General features: G+C 49.5%; 1 protein-coding gene across 1 annotated transcript in view; it reads left to right on the top strand.

Moving 5' to 3' along the window:
• The first annotated feature begins 2,921 nt into the window (after positions 1–2,921).
• The window catches only part of ACVR2B (activin A receptor type 2B), a 103,959-nt gene continuing 87,807 nt past the window's right edge, over positions 2,922–19,073 (top strand). Inside the window, exons 1-2 of the mRNA XM_063324353.1 lie at positions 2,922–3,046; positions 3,472–3,669. Coding sequence (XP_063180423.1) covers positions 3,618–3,669 — 52 coding nt within the window. The 5' untranslated portion in view covers positions 2,922–3,046; positions 3,472–3,617. The remainder of the gene's footprint in view (positions 3,047–3,471; positions 3,670–19,073) is intronic.

Below are 19,073 nucleotides of genomic sequence, written 5' to 3'. Positions count from 1 at the left end.
CTGAGCCGTGCAGCTCTAATGATAACTGGAAACGGGAAAAAGCTCTTGAAAACACCGCTTGTAAGGGCACTTCTTGCCAGCACTGCCTGCTCGTAGCACTTGCTACCTCCGCTCGTTGCTATTCCCAAAATTCTTGGAGGGTGACGAAGTTTTTAAGTGTCATCTTGGTAAGGCTGTAACATTACCTCCAGGGACAATACCCCACTCCCCGGCTTTTATGTTGCAAGCAGGGAAAACATTTTAGCTTTCCAGGAGGGTGAACGTCCCCCTGTGAAACAATGTAAGCAAGAGGGGGCGGCAATTTAATAAATGAATATTCAGCGTATCATTTATCCCTGGGTCAAAATCCCCCCCCGCCCCGGGCGGCCAGCTCTCCCTGGGACATCGCCGGTGCCACGCAGCGGCACGTTGTCCAAGTGCCAAAGGCCACCCTACGCCCGGCTTATTGGGCGGCTTTACGACGACATCCCAAGCGCCCCGGGCCCGTTTCCTCAAAAGCGCTGACAGCCGCCTGATAAACGTGCTCCCAGGTTCTCTCTGCCTGTAAAGCACAAACCCGGGTGCCGTGAAACGGGGCTTTTCCTGGCGCAGCGAATTAAAAATAGGAGCCAGGGAGCGTTTCAGCCTAAGCAGGGACGCAGCCCGAGCCCGCGCTGCCCGCTCCCGAGGGCTGCTCTCTTCTCGGTGTGAACTAAATGTCTCGTTGTAGCTAATCATGGGGAATGCCACTAGAGTGGAACACTGCGTCGTATTCTATCGCCCTACACATTTCTCCGTACTTCAGCCACTCGGTAGCTGTTTAAGAACTTACTCCTCAAACGAAATAAGCAGAAACATTGACGCGTTGTTTGCTTTTGAATGAAATAAGCAGCCTCATAGTAATATTGACCCATTATGTGTGTCTCCTCTTGAGGCTCTGAATGCACCTGAGCTGCTGCAGCCCACAGCCAGGACATTTACTTCTCCTTTGACCACAGTTTTATATTCCTTTTTGCACCCTCCGGGGCCTTCAAGGCCAGGCTGGACGGGGCTTTGAGCAGCCTGGTCTGGTGGGAGGTGTCCCTGCCCAGGGCAGGGGGGTTGGAACTGGATGATCTTTGAGGTCCCTCCCAACCCGAACCATTCTGTGATTCTCAGTGATTTGTCCCCCAGTGACAAAATCAGTCCTTGCTGCCTCCAGATGAAAAACCCAAACCCTGCTTGTGAGTGCTTGTTTCTGAATAAACAGGGATCATCCCTGACCCGTCCCTTTGACAGACACGTCTCCTTATTTTCCGTCTGTGGTTTGACCAGCTGGGTGACGCTACCCACCTCGCTTTTTCCGCGCCACAAACGTGCCCAGCGCTAGCTCTTCGCGGGCTGTTTTTTGCTGCTTTTTGCTCCAAAAATTATTTTCTCGAGTGTTTTTGGTAGCTTTACCAATGGCATTGCCTGTCGGCGCGCACACTAGCTGTTAACTTTGCCCCGAAGAGTATCATTTTTAAAGTCGCAACCACTACATTCCTGCCCCTGTATTCCTCTTTACTTATAGTAAACATATGAATGAGGTATGATACCATGAATGATACTCTTAATCAGTTTATTGCATCTCCACCTAGGAATCCCATTCACAGTTAAGACCTTGTTGTGCAAGTGCTATACATATATAAAGAAAGTCTCCAGCTTCAAAGAGGTTACAAGCCCTTATAAAAGCCTCCTGAAGTTTCCTGCGAGCTTCTTACTGTAAAATAAATATAAACATTTCTTCTCCGAACGTAACGCTTCTCCAACTTTTAAAAGAACGATACATATTTACTCTTATCTCCCTCCAGAGGAAAAAAGCAAATGGTTTTTGGAAACATTTTCAGCCTTACTCCCCATCGGACAAATGAGAGGACGCAGGACCGTGCGCGGGAGCTCTGCCGGAACGCAGCGTCCCTGCCGCGGCCCTTTCTCCCCATGAGTCCATGGACCCGTCAGACCCAAAGTCTTGGGAATGACCCAGCTTCAGCATCTTCCCTTCCCCTTAAGATTCCTTTGGCGCTCCCTAATGCCGTATTATTTAGTTATAATTAAAATAAATTGCGGAGAGAGTTCAATTCCTGTAACCCTGGCAATAGAGAAAAACCTTATTAACCCTGAAACTGCCTGAAAATTGATGCTGATGAGGTGCCCCTTCAGCCCCGGACACTATCCCGGACACAATCCCTGCAAGATATTGGGGACGAGGGACTTTTTTGGGTGCAGGGGGCTGCGGGGCAGGCGGGACACCAGCAGGGAAAACACATTCCACCAGCCTGGAAGAGGAGGAATGTGTTTGGTGGTTTGGTTTTTTTTTTTTTTTTCTGCAGGGACCCGGTTTTCCTGCCCCCGGGGGGGCCGCGCTGCCCGCTCCCCAGGGACAGGCGGCGGGCACGGGGGGGGGGTGTGTGTGGGGCTTCCCGGCGGCCACCAACAGGCCGCGGTGGCTTCGCCCTGAGCCCCTCCATCCCTCCTCCTCCTCCTCCCTCCTCTCCGCCCCCCCGGGCGGTGCGGTGCGGTGCGCGGCGCTCCGCGGGGCGCGGCCGTGACGGGCAGCGCCGCTCCCCACTCAGCGCCCGCGGAGCCCCCGCGCCGCTCCGCCCCCCGCCAGCCTCTTTGTATCAAACATCCGGGTTTCCCCCGCTGGCTCCGCTTCGGCTTCTCCCTTTTTTTAGAAGCCATTTTGGACTCGGTTCAGGTTTTTTTTTTTTTTTTTAAATTATTAAAAAAAATAAATTAAAAAAAACCCACCCAAACCTCCCCTTCCCCCCCCCCGCTTTTTTTTTTTTTTACGCCTTTTTCAGTTACCCCCCCCCTCCTTTCCCCTCCCCTGTACATGGCAACTCCCGACCCAGCCTCCGCTCCCGCCGCCCCCTCGCTCCGCGCCCCGCGCAGCCCGCGATGCCGCCAGCCCCCCGCCGCCGCTCCGCGCCCGCTCCGCGCCTCCTCCGCGGGCTCTTGCCTGCCGCTCCGCAGCCCCCCTGGATGCGGGGTCGGTAACCTTGCAAAGTTTCCGCTGCTGCCGGGAGCGCCTGTGCGTTGTCGTGTGAGTGTGCGTGTGTGAGTGTGTTGCACGCCTTGCGCACGGCTGCGCGGGTATTGCGCGGGGAGGGGAGGGGAAAGGGGAAAGGGGAAGGGGGGGGGGGGCTGCGCGCAGGCGGGCGTGTGCGCTCGCCCCTGCTGCTGGGGGAGCCGGAGGGGCTGGGTTGGGAGGAGGAGGAGGAGGAGGAGGAGGAGGAGGAGGAGGAGGGGGAGTCGGTGTGTGGTGCACGCCGCGCTCCCAGCACAAAAGCCCAGGGAAAGAAACTCTTGGAAAGCTCGGAGCAAACGCCGGGGCCAGGCAGGAGCAGGTCGAACCGTCCGGGGCTGTTCCTTCTCCGCTGGATACATTTTGCAACTGCGAAGGAATTAAATCCGATTTTCTTCCTTTTTCTTTTTTTTTTTCTTTTTTTTTTTTTTTCCCCCCCGCAGGATTTTTTTCTTCTTTTTTCTTTTTAAGAGAGAGAGAGGGCAGAGCCTCGCTTCTCCCCCCTTCTTTCGCTCTCTCTCGCTTTTTATTTTTATTTTTGTTTCCCTTGGGGATAGAAGGGCACGCGAGGGAAAAAAAGTAAAGGAATATGATTGCTTCGTGGCTGACTTTCGCCTTGCTTTGTGGAACTTTCTGTGCAGGTAAGTGCATTTCTGCCTGTTTACCTCCCGCTCGGGCTTGCGGTCGCTTCTCCAAATGCAGAATTGAATGGGCCGTGCAATTACTTGCAGCCACCCTCCGAAACAGCAGAGCGGCCAGCGAGCCTGCAAACCGGGGGATAACCCCGCCGCTGCCATCTGCTTCATTTTTCTTTATTATTATTATTATTTTTTTTTTTCCTCCCGCTTTTCACCCCTTCACACCCTCCCCCCCCGCCTCCGTTTTCTCCCTGCTCGCAGGACGAGCCTTTCCGTGCTGCTTTTTGTTCCCTTCGGGCAGCCTGTGGGAATTAATGGCAATGTAAACACGGCGCGATATCGAGGAAACTTTACAAAAATGGGCATTTACTTCTGGGGCGGGTGCTGCCGGAGCGTGTGTGTGTGTGTGTGTACTGGGGGGGGGAAGGAAGCCGGGGACGTTACGGGGGTGATGGTGGTGGTGGGGAGGGAGAAGTTGGGAGGAGACCCGGGGGTCGCTCCGAAATGGTGCGGAGCCGCTCAGGTAGTGGCCATGTGTGTGCCCCGCTCCTGCCGGGCTGCGGTTGTGTGACCCTGGCGGGGGTGGGTGTGTAAAGGACCCCCCTGCCCCGAGGGGGACAGCCCCCCCCCCCCCCCCCCACCCCGGTCCCTCCTTCACCCCCTCGGGACGCTCTTAGCACGAAACGAGCCGTTCGGGGCTGGCTGGCGCTGCGGGGAGAAAGTTGGGAAAAAAGGGGGTGTGCGGGGCGCGGGGGGTGTGTGTGTGTGTGTGTTCCTGGGGGAGCATCCCCCCCGGTAGGAGGCTTTTGTAGCGGGGAGGGGGTGTGTGTGTGTGTGTGGTGGTGGTTATTTTCTGTGTTCTTCATCCCATTTCTTTTATGGAACCGGGCTGGCCCCCAAACTTCCACGCCGCGGGGTGCGCGTTGTGCCGAGGGGCGCGGGGTGGAAGTTAACCGACACCCGGGGGGGGGGGGGAAACCGGTCAGCGCTCCGCGGGCCGGGGGGGGGGGACGGACGGGGAGGGGGGACGAGGGACAGGACCAGGGGGTGCCCCATCCCGTAGCCATGGGGTGGGCGGGAGGGGTCAGCCCCCCCTGTGCCCTCCCCCAGCACTGAAAACGCGGGCACGCTTGAAATCCCCACGCTCCCCGCTCGCCCTCCTCGTTTTTATTTTTTTTAGTTAATGTTGTTATTTATTTTTTTTTTCCCCCCTCCAATTCCATTTAATTATGGCTGCATGTTCTCCAAGAGAAACTGGGGCGGCAGCAATTTTGACACCCCCCACCACCCCCCCTTCCTTTTGCCTGGTTACCACGACCCCCCCCCCCCCCCCACCACCTCAGAAGGGGCTGAGCCAGCCGCCCCCCGCCCCGGCACCGGGCAGTAACTTATTCCCTCACCCCCATTCCCCAGCCAGGGGGGAGCGGTGTGGAGGGGGGGGGTGTGTTTGTGGCCCGGGGGGGGGGGGGAGTGCAGCGATGCTGCAGCCGTGCCCTTTCCCCGCTCCGCGCTGGGCAGCGGGGGAGTTCCCGGTGGTTTGGCCATCGTTGGATTGCAAAGCGGGTGGGAGCGGGGGTTGAGATGAGGGGGGGTTTCCCCGCGTGTTCTCCTCCCCCCCCCCCCCCCCCTCCATCCCCGGGAAGGGGCGGCCCGGCGGGGCCGGGGCACGGGGGGGAGCGGGCGGCGGAGCCGGCCCCGGGGCGCTCCTGCAGCCGGGCTTCCTTTGTTCCGAGTGCCCATTAAATATGCACTGCCACCGCCTGCCTTTGGCATTATAAACAGTGCCATCGCTTAATTATTTGTATTATTTTTTTTTTTTTTTGAAGTCACGCCGAAAGTGTGTGTGTGTGTTTGGGGGGGGGGGTGTGTGTGCGCGCGGTGGAAAGCAATGAAAAGGGAGCGGGCAATAAATAATAATAATTTAAAAAAGAAATTATTAATTTGATGGTGAGCCAAGCCAGCTTGGGCTTTTTTATCTCGGCGCTGGGACACTTGTACGCAGCTTTGTTTCCATGTGTTAGGAAAGGGGGGGGGTGTGTGTGTTGGGGGGGGGGTGCGGGATGTATTGACATAGCAGTGCTGAGGGAGAGCAGGTATTTGGGAAGAAGCAGGGGATGTGTGTGTGTGTGCCATCAGTATTCCTGGGGCTCGGCGTTGCTATCATCACAACAGCTCTCTTGGCTGGAAAATTCTATTATGTGCATAAAGGAGATTTATGGTCAATGTATTTTCTTTCCATATATCTTGGAATCCTTTTATCTCGGGTGATTCAATAAAAGAGATGGCTTCCGGGTTTGGGGGTTGGGTGGTTTGTGTTTTTTTTTTTTTGTTGTTGTTGTTTGTTTGTTTTGTTTTTGTTTTGGGTATGGGGTTGGGTTTTTGTTTGGTTTGGTTTTGTTTGGGTTTTTTTTTTTTTTTTAACCTGCTCCTATAGCTGTGTGCTACAGTGGTAGAAATCTAAGGCGGGGGGGGGGGGGAAGCAGTTGCTTTAAAAAAATTAACCCTGAAAGCTTCTTAAATGTATCGTGATATGAAAAGGATAATCTGATAGGGCATACTTACGCTGACTTGCCCCCCACCTGTGAAAATACAATAAAGAAACCTCAGAAAATGAATATAATTCCGTTTATTTGGAAAGGTCCTCTTGGATCATTAAATCAGCGCATTCGCAATTCTGGAAATCCCTCCCTCTCTTTTAAAGCCTTTTCTGCCTTTCTTGTGATATTTCTGAGTGTTTATCAGCACGATCTTCATTGTCTAGTTTTTCCCACAGCTCTTCAGTCAAAAAAAAAAAAAAAAAAAAAAATTAAAAAAAACATAGTGAAAACAGCCCCGAATCCCCAAAGTTGCAATGTGTTGCTGGGATTCGTAGCACTGGGCTTTGCTTGAAGTATGTCTTTTGTGTGTGTGTACGCGTTAGGACTGTGTGAAAGTGGTGGGCTTTTCGAAAATCGCTTGACCTCCATTGTTGGTGCTTCTCATCGCTACCTTGGCTGGCTGGAACAAAGCAAGCACGGGCTGCTATTCTTTTTTTTTTTTTCTTTTTTTTTTTTTTTAAAAAAAATAAAATCTGTTATGCTTAATTTTTGGAATAGTGAAGATTCACTGAGGAAAACATTATGTTCGTTTTTAGCCCTTTGTTTGCAAATTTTCTGCCGCCCAAATGTTCAGAAATCGTGTTTTAATCCATGAGCTTTGGAAAATACAGAAGGTGTAAAAGGATTTGTCTTGCAGAACGCATTGCTGTCGCGTTTTCCCGAGCCATTACGTTACTTTTATTTGGGTGCAAGTTTAAGTAATGCCATGCAGCAATGAACTGTGCTGCAAATGGATCTGGTCTCCTCTTTCACCGTCTTGTGTTTATCCTCTTGTGCTTGAGAAAGGGAATAAAACTGGCTTCATTAGCTTGCTAATTAAACACAATGAAGTGCATGGCCCAAGGTTAATGGCAATGGCCTTTAAAAACACAAAACTCTTGAACAGGTGTTTGGGATATATATATATTTTTTTTTAATCTGTCATCAAATCGAGATAATTATACCACCGAGATAACCATAGTCACAGTTCTGTGGAGAAGAAAACGCTGTGTTAGAGAGCCGAGGGCGCAGTGTATTCTTTTTTCGTGGCATTATTTATAAACACCTCGCCAGGTCCTGCGCAGCCTGTGGTTTAACTCCCCCCTTCTTCCCCTCCCTAACCCCCCCCCCCCTCCGTTTCAGAGCATCTTCTGCACCTCCCCTGCGGTGTAGGGTTGGGTGGATCAGGCGGGGGTTACACGCTCAGCATCCCTGGAGGGGAGTCGGAGGCTGACCTGAGCCTGGGCAGTTACCTCAAGTATTTACCCGCTGAAATTTCTGCCATTTCTTGTGGCTTTGAGCAGCCTGTCCAGGCTGTAAGGCTCCCGCTCGCTTCATGAGATGGTACGAAACGGCCAATTAAAGCGGAGGTCTCTTAACTCCCCGCGCTCGAGCTGTCACCAGCCTCCTGTCCACTCTGGTCTCCATCAGCTAAAACACGCTTGTCAGGTTTTTTTTTTTTTTTTTTTTGTGCTTTATGTGACGCAACAGTTGTAGACCTCCCCTGCTGCTGCTGAATAGACGGTAGAGAAGAAAGAAACGGGCCGGCCTCACTTTTTTCCCTTCCCTTTTTTATTTTGGGTTGGTTTTGTTCTCTTCTCTCCCTCCCACCATCTAACCCCCCTTCCCCACCACGCACGCACTCCTTGCTTTGTAGATCAACCTGGAGGGTTCTCCTGGCTTCCCAGCTCTGGGAAGCCAGTTCAGATGGAAGAGGAGCAATTTTTGGAGCCATTAGGACCAGCCCAGGAATCCCAGTGCTGTGATTTCCATCGTGTTTGGACACGGGGTGGGTTCCTCTGCAGGTGTAAAAAGAACTAAGGGATGTTTATCTTCATTTCTCAGGAGAGAAGGAGGTGAATGGAAGAAGAGATGCTTGGAGGCTGGGGACCTAGCAGAGGTGTACTTGTGTGCTCTCTCCACATGGTGCCCGTTCCTAGAAAGCCAGGGCACCTTTCCAATAAAATAAAGAGAAGTCAAAGTTACTCCACTCTTGGGCCTTGTAGTGGAAGGTGTTTTGGCTGTCATGTTTCAGGGCCTACTTTTAGAAGCATTTCTGAATAGTTAATAGTAGTTGACCAGATGGAGCTGCACTAGAATAGTCAGAATTAAGTGGGGTTTCAGTAGCTCTGCATCTTTTAAGCCCCATAAAATATAACACCTTTCCACCAAACACTCCCCGGATGGTTACTTGGAGCTTAACCTAGTAGCTCTAGTCTAAAAGTTGTGGAAGTGACTGGTAACTCCCCGGCTTCTGCCTGTGTATGGCCAAGGCAAGGTCACTTAGAATCATAGAATCATAGAATTGTTGAGGTTGGAAGGGACCTTTAAGATCATTGAGTCCAACCATTGACTTTGCTGGCCTCCCCTTCTCCAGGGAGTACCACAGCCAGCAACGGGGACATGGCTTTTCCTGGTGGCCTGTCCCTCACCTGGAAATCCCTGTATCCAATCCCGTCAGCCGACCCTGGAGAAACATTGCTGTAACTTGGGGTGGGTGGAGGCAGGGGAGAGAACCTCGGGTTGAAGAACCCAACTGAAAGCCTTGGTGGGGTCTTACCCTCACGGGCAGCTTCGACGACCGAAGATGCTGAGACTTAGGTGCTGAGAAGGTCTTGCGAAGGCAACTCGTAGGAAGTCAGGGTTGGTCGGTACCTGCTTCAGAGTTGGCTTTCTCTTGCTGTTGGGCTGAAGGAGCGGGGTCAGGAGGGCGGTAAGGTTTTCCAGGTTCCTTGGTGGGCTGCGGGCAGCGTGGAGCCGTGCCCTGGCACTACGGCAGTACCCGGCTCCCGCGCTCTCCCCGGAACAAAACATTGTGGGAAGTTGGGAAATGGGAACCGCCGAGCGTAATCTCTGCTTTAAAGAGGTGTTGTCTTTCCCTTTTATCCCTCCTTGGCCTTTGATTTTAAAACTAGCAGGGGGGTGTGATTTTCTTGCCTGGCCAATAGCGCTGCCTGGATCTGAATTATTCAGTGTAGCACTTGGCATTCTGCGCCCTGTTCCCACTTAAGCTCTTTTTCGCCTGTTCCTTCATGTGGAGATTTTCACATCAGTGAAATTGGATGTGTTTAAGAGAGGTGTTTGTGGTCGCAGCATTCACCAGCATAAGCTCCCCTCTCCCCTGCCTTTCCCCTCCATTAACCATTGAGGATCAACTAATGTCTAATCTCTTCTCTTCGTTATTGCTTCATTCTGAAATAATTTTGTATCTCTTTAGTCACTTGTTCCTTTAAGGTATGTTAAAAAAAAAAAATAAAATACATCGTTCCACCCCCCCTTAAATCTTCCTTGTAAGTCAAAGGGGCAGAGAAGTAAATTAAAGATGAAACACTGCCCGCGTTCTGCAAACCCAGCACATTTCGTGCTTAAATTTGAATATAACCATTGGTCTTTTCCACCAATTTTGTGTTCTTTTCTCTCTGTCATCTTCCTCCTTTACTACCGTATAGCTTCAATTCAACCCAAAAGTTAAGAGCAGCAATTGTCAGTGTACACTGTACAATAATAATATGCTTCCCTCCAGCACACAAGTGCCTCTTATTTTGCCAGTATTCGAGTCTTGTCGCTCTGATTATGTTATTGCATGTGGCATCGGTCCATCGTGCTACTTAAGGAAAAAAAAAATATGTTACTGATGTCTAGGTGCCTTGGAAAAACCACAGCTCCTCTTTGCAAAGGGCTGTTTGTGTAGAGAGAAGGTCCCTGCCCCAAAAACACCGAGCAGAGCGGGCCAAGCACGGGAGGACGTTACTGCCTGCAAGTGCTCCCTGCTGCATCGTGAAATGCCTCACCTAAGGTCACACCAAATATTTTGTACTTATACTAAAAAAAAAAATAAAATAAGGAAGCTGCACGAGGAAGTCTTTCTGTATCGGGTAAAATCAGGCTTTAACCTGGCAGTGTGCTCGATCCGCCTCCTGTGATTTTTGTTTTTATTTTTTTTTCCTTTTCTTTTCTTTGGGTGGCTTTGTTGGAGGCGGTTGGTGTGTTTTTTGCTGGTAGAGAAGATCCTTCCCTTTTGGGTTGGGTTGCCCGCAAGCAAGGGGACCGGCTCATGCATACGGGTTTGTCAATTTAAATATAAAAGAAACACAGCAGAAGGAGGGAGCCTGTTTGTGCTGGGCTGGAGGAAGATGCCAATTACCCGTTTCTCATTAGTAATTCTGCAATTTCCAGCTCGGTGTGGCATTTCGTGGCAGGTTGGCTTTCAGATCTTCCGGGAGCTCTGGGGGCAGGAGGATGCTTGGAGGATGCGGGGCTGCAGGAGGCAGCCCGTTTTTGGGGGGAAGCACCATTTTTTGGCTCACTGCTGGGTTTGGGGAGCAGGGGTGTGTTAAGGAGCTGACATGAGCCGGTTAAAATGTTTGCACAGGAGCTGTTAGAAGTAAAACTTGTATCCATGGCTGTTTGCATCCTGTTCCTATAGTGCATAATTTATGGGATGTGACAAAAGTTTATGAGGTATCCCTTTCTACTCTGCTCTGGTGAGACCCCACCTGGAGTACTGTGTCCAGCTTTGAAGTCCTCACCACAAGAAGGACGTGGACCTGTTGGAGCGGGTCCAGTGGAGGGCCATGAAGATGATCAGAGGGCTGGAGCACCTCTGCTATAAGGACAGGCTGAGAGAGTTGGGGTTGTTCAGCCTGGAGAAGAGAAGGCGCCAGGGAGACCTTATAGCGGCCTTCCAGTGTCTGAAGGGGGCCTGCAGGAAAGCTGGAGAGGGACTTTTTACAAGGCCGTGTAGTAATAGGATGAGTAATAGGATGGCTTCAGACTGGAAGAGAGTAGATTTAGATTGGATATCAGGAAGAAATTTTTCACTGTGAGGGTGGTGAGACACTGTCCCAGGTTGCCCAGAGAAGCTGTGGATGCCCCATGCCTGGAGGTGTTCAAGGCCAGGCTGGATGGGGCTTTGAGCAGCCTGGTCTAGTGGGAGGTGTCCCTGCCCATGGCAGGGGGTTGTAAATGGATGATCTTTGAAGTCCCTTCCAACCCAAACCATTCTATGATTCCCACTTCTTTTATGGTGGGAATGACTTCTCTCAGATCTTGGAAGTCAATGGCAGGGCAAGAGTGTTGCTCCCCAGCCTCTTGGGTCCGTGGCTGGTGCTCTAAGCACTGTATCATCCTTTGTTGTCCACTTGGAATTAAATTTGTTGAGAAAAATGAAACGTTCTGTTAATTTTATGAAACCGGAGGTATCATTTTATTTTCTTTCTCTTGTCTCAGTCTCACACTAATAGATCCGTATATGAGTTCCTCCTCTTTTTTAAAAAGAATAAAGCGCGTTCATGAAAAGATGCAGCGCTTTACAGTCTGAGCTACATTAATTTTCCATCTAAGTGGATACTTGTGCAAATTAAGACATGGATTTTGAACTCAACTCTTCATGTCTAATGTCTACCCTTGTGTGACGGTGGAAGAAGAAAAAGGGGCTCACGGGAGCAGAGGCAGTGTGTTAATCCTCCTTCTGGAAAGCTGGAAATTGAATGTATTGCTGTTGCTTTTATAGAGAAACAAACAAAAACTAGAAGAGATGAGCATTTCTCTGGCACTTTCCAGACCAATATGAAATCCCGGACCTGTGCTGAGTGATCCCCAAACCACGGCGGCAAAGGTGGTCATTTTAAAAAGCCCACAGTAGCTGACACTGCCCTGTAGGGTCTTGGGTGCCGTGACAGTCCCTGCCTTTTCTTCTTTAAAGCTTTTCTCATCACAGAACTTGTTTCCTAACTCGTAGCAGAAGTTTAAATTTTTCCATGCGGTTCCTGTAGCGCTAATGTAATGCTGCTTCCTAATTTATTGCTCCAAGGTGTGAGATTATAAGCCTTTGAGTGGATGAGAGGGATAAAGTTAGCTCCATTTGTGCCTGATCTATCAAATGGTCTATCTGGGCGGCTAACCCTTCTTTCCTCCAACATTATCTATTTAAAACGCCTTGTGTAATGCGTGCAACTCTTAAAATTTGGCTTTTAGGAATATTTTGCTTATACATAATTTACTTGCGCAGGCAGTTTTGAATTCCTGGGCAGGGAGGAAGGCAGCCGTGGATCTGAAGTTGAAGAAATGTTCAATCAAGCTCTGTCTCTTTTTTTTTTTTTTTTTTTTTTTGTGACTTTTTAAAAGCATTTCATAAAACGTGTGAGTATTTTAGGCCTTTTAAGCCTTTTTAGTGCTATTCTTGTGTTTTCCAGTCTCTGGCTGGCTTCTGTGGACTACTGGTGGCTGTTGGTGCAGTTCGGCTGAGCTGTCTGCAAACTGCCCTCTCCAGTGGCTCTGTTTGCCATCGATACTTAATTTTTTTGGAAAACGAGGGCATTTCAGCTTTATACAGTTGAGGTCCAGGCTTTTCTCTGAGGCAGCAAGCTGAGCTTTACACCGTTAAAGTTGTAAGGAGAGTATGGTACCCGTCTTGGAAGAGCCTGGGAGCTTTGTAGGCGCTTGAGTGCAAGGAGGCCTTTGCTTTGGTTGAGGCGGGCGTGCTGCCGCCGGGATTTGCAGAAGTCCCTGGACTCAGCAGAAGGAAACTACGGTTGACTTGAGATGTGGCAGCTCAGTAAAGAGTGGATTTTTGGTTATTTCGGTGGTAGCCTTGTCCTGGCGGGTTCACTCTTGGGATAACCGAGACGTGGCAACGCAACCTGCGGGCGCGCGCCTCGCTTGTTTTTCCAAGTCTTTATTATTCTTTCCCCAGTATGACAACAGAAACACAGCGGGCTTTTGTATTGCTGCTTTACTTCCTGAGAGTAATTAATGGGTTGAGAATGCTAATTCCCTTCTATATGTGCAGGCTGAGAAATTCAGTTGTCCTTGGGCTTTCGTGGTGGGAGTATCCAGTTACGGCTCGGCAGCTATTGGGTGGCTCTGGGGTGCGCGCAGTTTGAACTGGGAATCCTTTCCTTTCGCATGCACCCACAACTTAATCAGCCGCTTTTATTTTTATAGGAAAGTCTCTGCTAAAGAACACTCATACCGCCGGGGCAAGGCGTTTTCTCAAACACCTATTCCAGTTGAGCTGGATGACGCTCGTCTGCTTGGCTCCTAAAAAGCAGGTTTGGGGTGGTGGTGTTGGGCACCTGGAGCAGTTCCCTGCCCTGAAATTCCCCTTTAAGTAAGGTGCCTGGGCTGCACGTGAAATAAAGCTTAGCACAGCCCGAAGGAGAAGAGGAGGACGCTGTCGGCTCTGCGGGGATGCCGGCAGGGCGTGGGGTGGTGGTGGCCATGCCCGGCGCCGGGGATGGTGCCGCAGCCCCGGCATCTCCACCTGAAATGCTGCGGGTGGGGATGCTCCCCTGGCTTCCTTTGAGATATTCCAATGACGCATACTTTTTTTTTTTATTGTTTATTTTAAAAAACAACCCACAAACACGTAATGGAGATGAACGTTTGTGTTTGCTCACTGTTTTGGGTTTTTTTTTTTTTTTTTTACTGCCTGGCTTAGTCCCGTCCTCAGGCTCCCGGAGCATCTTTTTGAAGTGAACGCGTGAAGCAGGGGCCTGCAGAAAGGGCAAGCTCGCCACGCTGAGTTACAGCAAGAAATTACCGTGTAGATTTTAATCACCTTTTTAGCATCTTGGAAGCAACGCGGTGGCCCTTCCTTCTCGATATCCAGGCTTCTTTGCGCAGGCGGTAAAGAAAAGCGGAGCCTGATGGAGCGTTTCTGATGAGCACGCTTGCCGTTGCTGGGCAGTTCCCCTCCTGGCTGGTGGCAGGAAGCTCATCCAGCCTGAATTTTGAAGGTGATGGATGCAAAAAAACCACAACAAAACAAAACAACAAAAAAAAAACAAACAAAAAAAACCCCACCCCAAATCCACTGAACGTAGCGTCCCTGCGGCTGTCGCCTGGCTGAAGCCCTGGCACCGTGCCTGTGCGCGGCGGCGGGGAGTTTGGCCCGATGCGTCCGTTCCTAAGGGGGTATTTTAACATTTATATTGTACCTGAGATAACTGGGGAAGTCTTTTACAGATAATTTTTATGGCTATAGATAATTTTCCGCAGATAGCTTCTGCTATCGTCTAATGGGACGGAGTTAGTGCTGCTAAAAGCAAACATGAGAAACCTTTTTTTTTTTTTATTGGTAATAGAATTTCCTTTCCTGTGCGGTCCTGTACAGATTGGCTATTTATTATGTAAATAACAGCTAAAAGAAGCCCTTCTAAGGTAACTGTAAGCCCCAAAGGTAAATGAGATGGCTCCTACCCTCTTAGATAAGTGAGATGCGAGTGTATCTGCCGGGGTAACTGTGTCTATAGGCTCCTTCCCAATGAATTGCCGATGAAAGGAGAAACCCTGAGCGAGGGACGCGCCGTTCTTGCAGCCTGCGCTGCAGAATCCCCCCCGCTCCTGTCCCCGAAGCTTTTTTTTTTTGTTTTTTTTTTGGTGCCTGGAAATGGATTTCGAAACAGCTAACGTGCAAAACTTTTTTTTTTTTTTTTGAAGTGCGGTACGACCAGATAAAGTCGGCTAAAAATAGGTCTGAATATGAAAGCCGGGCGAAAACTCGGAGCGGGGGGAGCCGAGGGTTGTTTTACAGGCATTGTTGATAGAGTTTCAGGGTCCCGAGAAGGGAAGATGAATGTCTTTCTGTTACAGTAACAGCTGCTCTCTGTCCATCGGGATCTAGTGTTTGCCCATCCAACTCATAATAATTAAACAAAAGAGTTATTTCATAGCAGCCTCGGTGGAGGATTTGTGTTGGAATTTTATCTTTCTCCATTTAGGCTTTTCTGCGTCTGTATTAAAGAAAAACACAAAGTTAACCTCTCACCTGGACTGGGTCTGGCCTCTTGTCAGATCCAGCTAATGACGACTGGGAGGAAGCTAGCCGTTAGCTGGGCGTTCAGAGATATATTAAAAAAACCCCCACAAATCTCCAAGTTTCACTAATGCACTTGTCCTTAAAGAGCTCTTCAGGATTTTGGTGTCCCGAAGCTCTGGGCGGTCGGTGACTCTGAGCAGGCTTGGTAGCTCCCTTGTATGGCCGCGTAATGCAACAGGCAGATTTCTTTTCTTTTTTCCCCTTTGTTTTTTAGGGATTTTTTTTTCTTCCCCCATTTTGAGAGCTAACGGCTAGTGTGAACAAGCAAATAGCCCCAAAGAAGTCCCAGATGCAAAACATAGCAGCGTTTTGGGAATGGATCTACATCATGGGGCTTCATTCTGATGAAGTCTCTCAACAGGCTGAGAGAGTTGGGGTTGTTCAGCCTGGAGAAGAGAAGGCTCCGGGGAGACCTTATAGCGGCCTTCCAGTACCTGAAGGGGGCTACAGGAAAGCTGGGGAGGGGCTCTATCAGGAAGTGTTATGGTAGGACATGGGGTAACGGTTTCAAACTGAAGGAGGGGAGGTTTAGATTGGATATCAGGAAGAAATTCTTTACTGTGAGGGTGGTGAGACACTGGAATAGGTTGCCCAGAGAAGCTGTGGGTGCCCCATCCCTGGAGGTGTTCAAGGCCAGGCTGGATGGGGCTTTGAGCAGCCTGATCTAGTGGGAGGTGTCCCTGCCCAGGGCAGAGGGGTTGGAACAAGATCATCTTTAAGGTCCCTTCCAACCCGAACCATTCTGTGATTCTGAGTTAACTCTGCAAACGCCCCTGGCGTGGGTCACTCTTGGAGGAGCCACAGAGGTGTGGAGCAAGGCAAAGCTTAGTTACTTGGTACATGGTGGACGACAGGATGGCCATGAGCCAGCAATGTGCCCTCATGGCCAAGAAGGCCAATGGCATCCTGGGTTGCATCAAGAAGAGTGTGGCCAGCAGGTCGAGGAAGGTCATCCTCCCCCTCTACTCTGCCTTGGTGAGGCTGCACCTGGAGTGCTGTGTCCAGTTCTGGGCTCCCCGGTCCAAGAGGGACAGGGAACTGCTGGAGAGGGGACAGCAAAGGGCTACCAAGATGATGAGGGGACTGGAACACCTCTCTTATGAAGAAAGACTGAGGGATTTGGGTCTTTTTAGTCTGGAAAAAAGACGGTTGAGGGGGGACCTTATCAACACTTATAAATACTGAAAGGGTGGGTGTCAGGAGGATGGGGCCAGGCTCTTTTCAGTGGTGCCCGGGGACAGGACAAGAGGTAACGGGCACAAACTTGAGCATAGGAAGTTCCACCTAAACATGAGGAGGAACTTCTTTCCTGTGAGGGTGGCAGAGCCCTGGCACAGGCTGCCCAGAGAGGTGGTGGAGTCTCCGTCTCTGGAGACATTCCAACCCCACCTGGAGGCATTCCTGTGCCACCTGCTCTGGGTGACCCTGCTCTGTCAGGGGGTTGGACTAGATGATCTCCAGAGGTCCCTGCCAACCCTATGATTCTATGATTCTCCTGTGTTCAGCCACAGCTTTTACAGGAATTTGAGGTTACATCTGTACTCCAGAATAAAGCAGTCCCTGACCAAGTGGCGTGGCATGGCATGACTGGTGCCACGTACTTCAATTCTCCCCCCACCCGGGCAGGATGGGCACGTTGGAGCCCTGTCCTTGTCCTGTCCCATCACTTGGGCATGGGCTGGGAGAGGCACCAGCCAGAGCTGTGTCACTTGTTCCTCCTCTTTGCCGATCTCTCCTGTCATTTTCTGTCATCTGCCTCTGTCTCCGCAGAGGGTTTCCAGAAGATCGCACCTAGAAAAAAGCTGGTTTGTAACTTTTTTTCGTCCCTGTGGCACAGCTTTTCTTAAAATACGCTGAAGCTACTGTTCCTTGAAGATCATGGGCTTGAATTTATCCGGTGCTGAAGCACCACGAGAAGACACCTGAAGCCCAGGGCTCCCATCACAGGCCTTAAAGGGATACATGCCTCCGTGTAGCTGCCTTTTGAACCCCGGCTGTTAATTTAATACCGTTTACCCATCTCTGAAGGAGAATAGGCCCAGTTGGATGGTAAGGTTAAAACCTGAGCTGCGCTATGTTTATATTAATAATTTCCACTGGTGAAATATGGATCTGAGACTTTCCTCATTCATTTAAACCTCATCGTTAATAGGCAATAGTGGAAATGTACCATGTGCATGATTATTGCAGTGACCCGATTTCACATGCATTTCTGATCTAACTTCTGTTTAAAAAAAGAAAAAAAGAATTATATATAAAATTGATTTTGGGAGCCCTGGGAAAGAGAAGGAAACCATTTATTTCAACCCCCAAATTCCTTTGAGCTGTAGAAACATTGTCAAAGTAATTGTAGCCTTTTCAGTTTTTTTTTTCTGCGTAGATTTCTTTCTGTGTAGTCTCGGAAAAACTGTGCTCTGTTGATGGATGTCACTGTTTTTTCACTTGTGACAAATATCTCCCAAGGTATTGTTTGAGCGATGTAAAATTGGTTCACGTGTAAAATCCTGGCTTTTCATGAATACTTTATCGTGGATATGCGTATGCCAGGTTCTTCTGGATTAAGGTGTTATACCTTTAGTGGTTTGCTGCGGGATATCATCTTAATCATTTTTGCTGTAATTTAATCATCTTAATTAAAACTGCATTGAATTGAGGAAAGTAATTCGGGTCTGGAGAGCCGTGGGTTTTGTATTTGTAATTTATTTTTTTTTTTTGGGTCTTGTTAGAAGATGGTAATGGTCTTGGCAAGATTCTGCTAAAAAATTAGCGCAGTGTACAAAAACTCATGTTGCCAAGTTAGTACAGTGTTTCTCCAGCTAATTGTGGCCTTGAAGGGTATAATATAAAAGGTCATCTTTGTTAGTGAACCGCAGGCTTCTCCTGCGAGACAGAAATCCTTGTCCTTATCAAGGATGAAATCTTGGCTCCTTGGTTACACAATTGAGCTTTGCTATAATTTGGACATCATTAGGTTCTTTATTAAAGCAGCGGAACACTCTAATCAATCTTGGTGCTTTGCTTTCTGAAACGTACTTCTGTATGCGAATTTCTGTTACGGCTTCCCTTTCTTTTCCTGCTCCACGAACCCCATGAAGGGGGAGGGTCTGAAGATGAGGTGGGATGAAAAGTTGCTGGTTTCTCCTGTTCGGGGTGTTCTTTGCCCAGAAGGTTCCCGTTTGCGACGGTGGTTTTGAGAGCTGAGATGTTCGACCTCATCTTGTGTTGAGAAGAACCAGGAGGAGACCATTCTGGGAAGAGCAGCCACTCCTTTTGGTTTGTGCTGTTAAACTTAAAATAAAATGCACAAAACTTTATGAAACCAAAATTTAATTTAAAAAGTGTTTGGCGTTACTTTCCTCTTACTTTAAACCCGAACAAAAGGGTTTAATTTTTTGGGGTGGGGGAACAAACCCAAAGCAGAACTCTGTTTCTGTGGCGCAGGGTCATAGGGCAGAATTGTAGGGTGGAATAAAGGGGGGGTTTGTGCTTTTGCCCCTTTTTGTGTTCTGGGTTTTGTTTTCATTAGGCTGTTGGTGCTCCCAGGACTGTATTTTTGTGGCTCTGACTTGTGCGTTGTAAAACAGAACCGGCGCTTACCATCTCTTTGTTTGACTGCTGCTTCTTTAACCGGCAGATATTTTGGATGGATAGATAGATAAAAGGATCTTTCCCACTTGCTTGACAGTTAAATGAGATTTTGCACAGCTGTAAAAGTTAGACTTGTGCTTTGGCAGAGCTTCATTCGCAAGGTTTTGGAGACTCTAAAGCTTGGTGCCTTCCATCACCTATATTTGGTTGCAGGATGTGCTGGAAGTGCCCGTGTCCTTGGGACACTCACCAGCCTTAGAAACACTTGCAGAGGCAGGAACAGCAGCGTGGGCTCATCTCTCTAAAGGACTGTCTTCTGCAATGTATGTGCCAACTTCACTTTCATTCATCTTGAAGATGATAGTCCGAGAGTACCACTCCAGCGGGACTTGGAAGCGCTGTTATTCGCACGCACAGATGAG

This window comes from Chroicocephalus ridibundus, chromosome 2 (assembly GCF_963924245.1).
Source record: "Chroicocephalus ridibundus chromosome 2, bChrRid1.1, whole genome shotgun sequence".
Lineage (NCBI taxonomy): Eukaryota > Metazoa > Chordata > Aves > Charadriiformes > Laridae > Chroicocephalus > Chroicocephalus ridibundus.
Note: the sequence above shows the minus strand (reverse complement) of the source record. Positions and strands in the feature narration are given on the sequence as shown.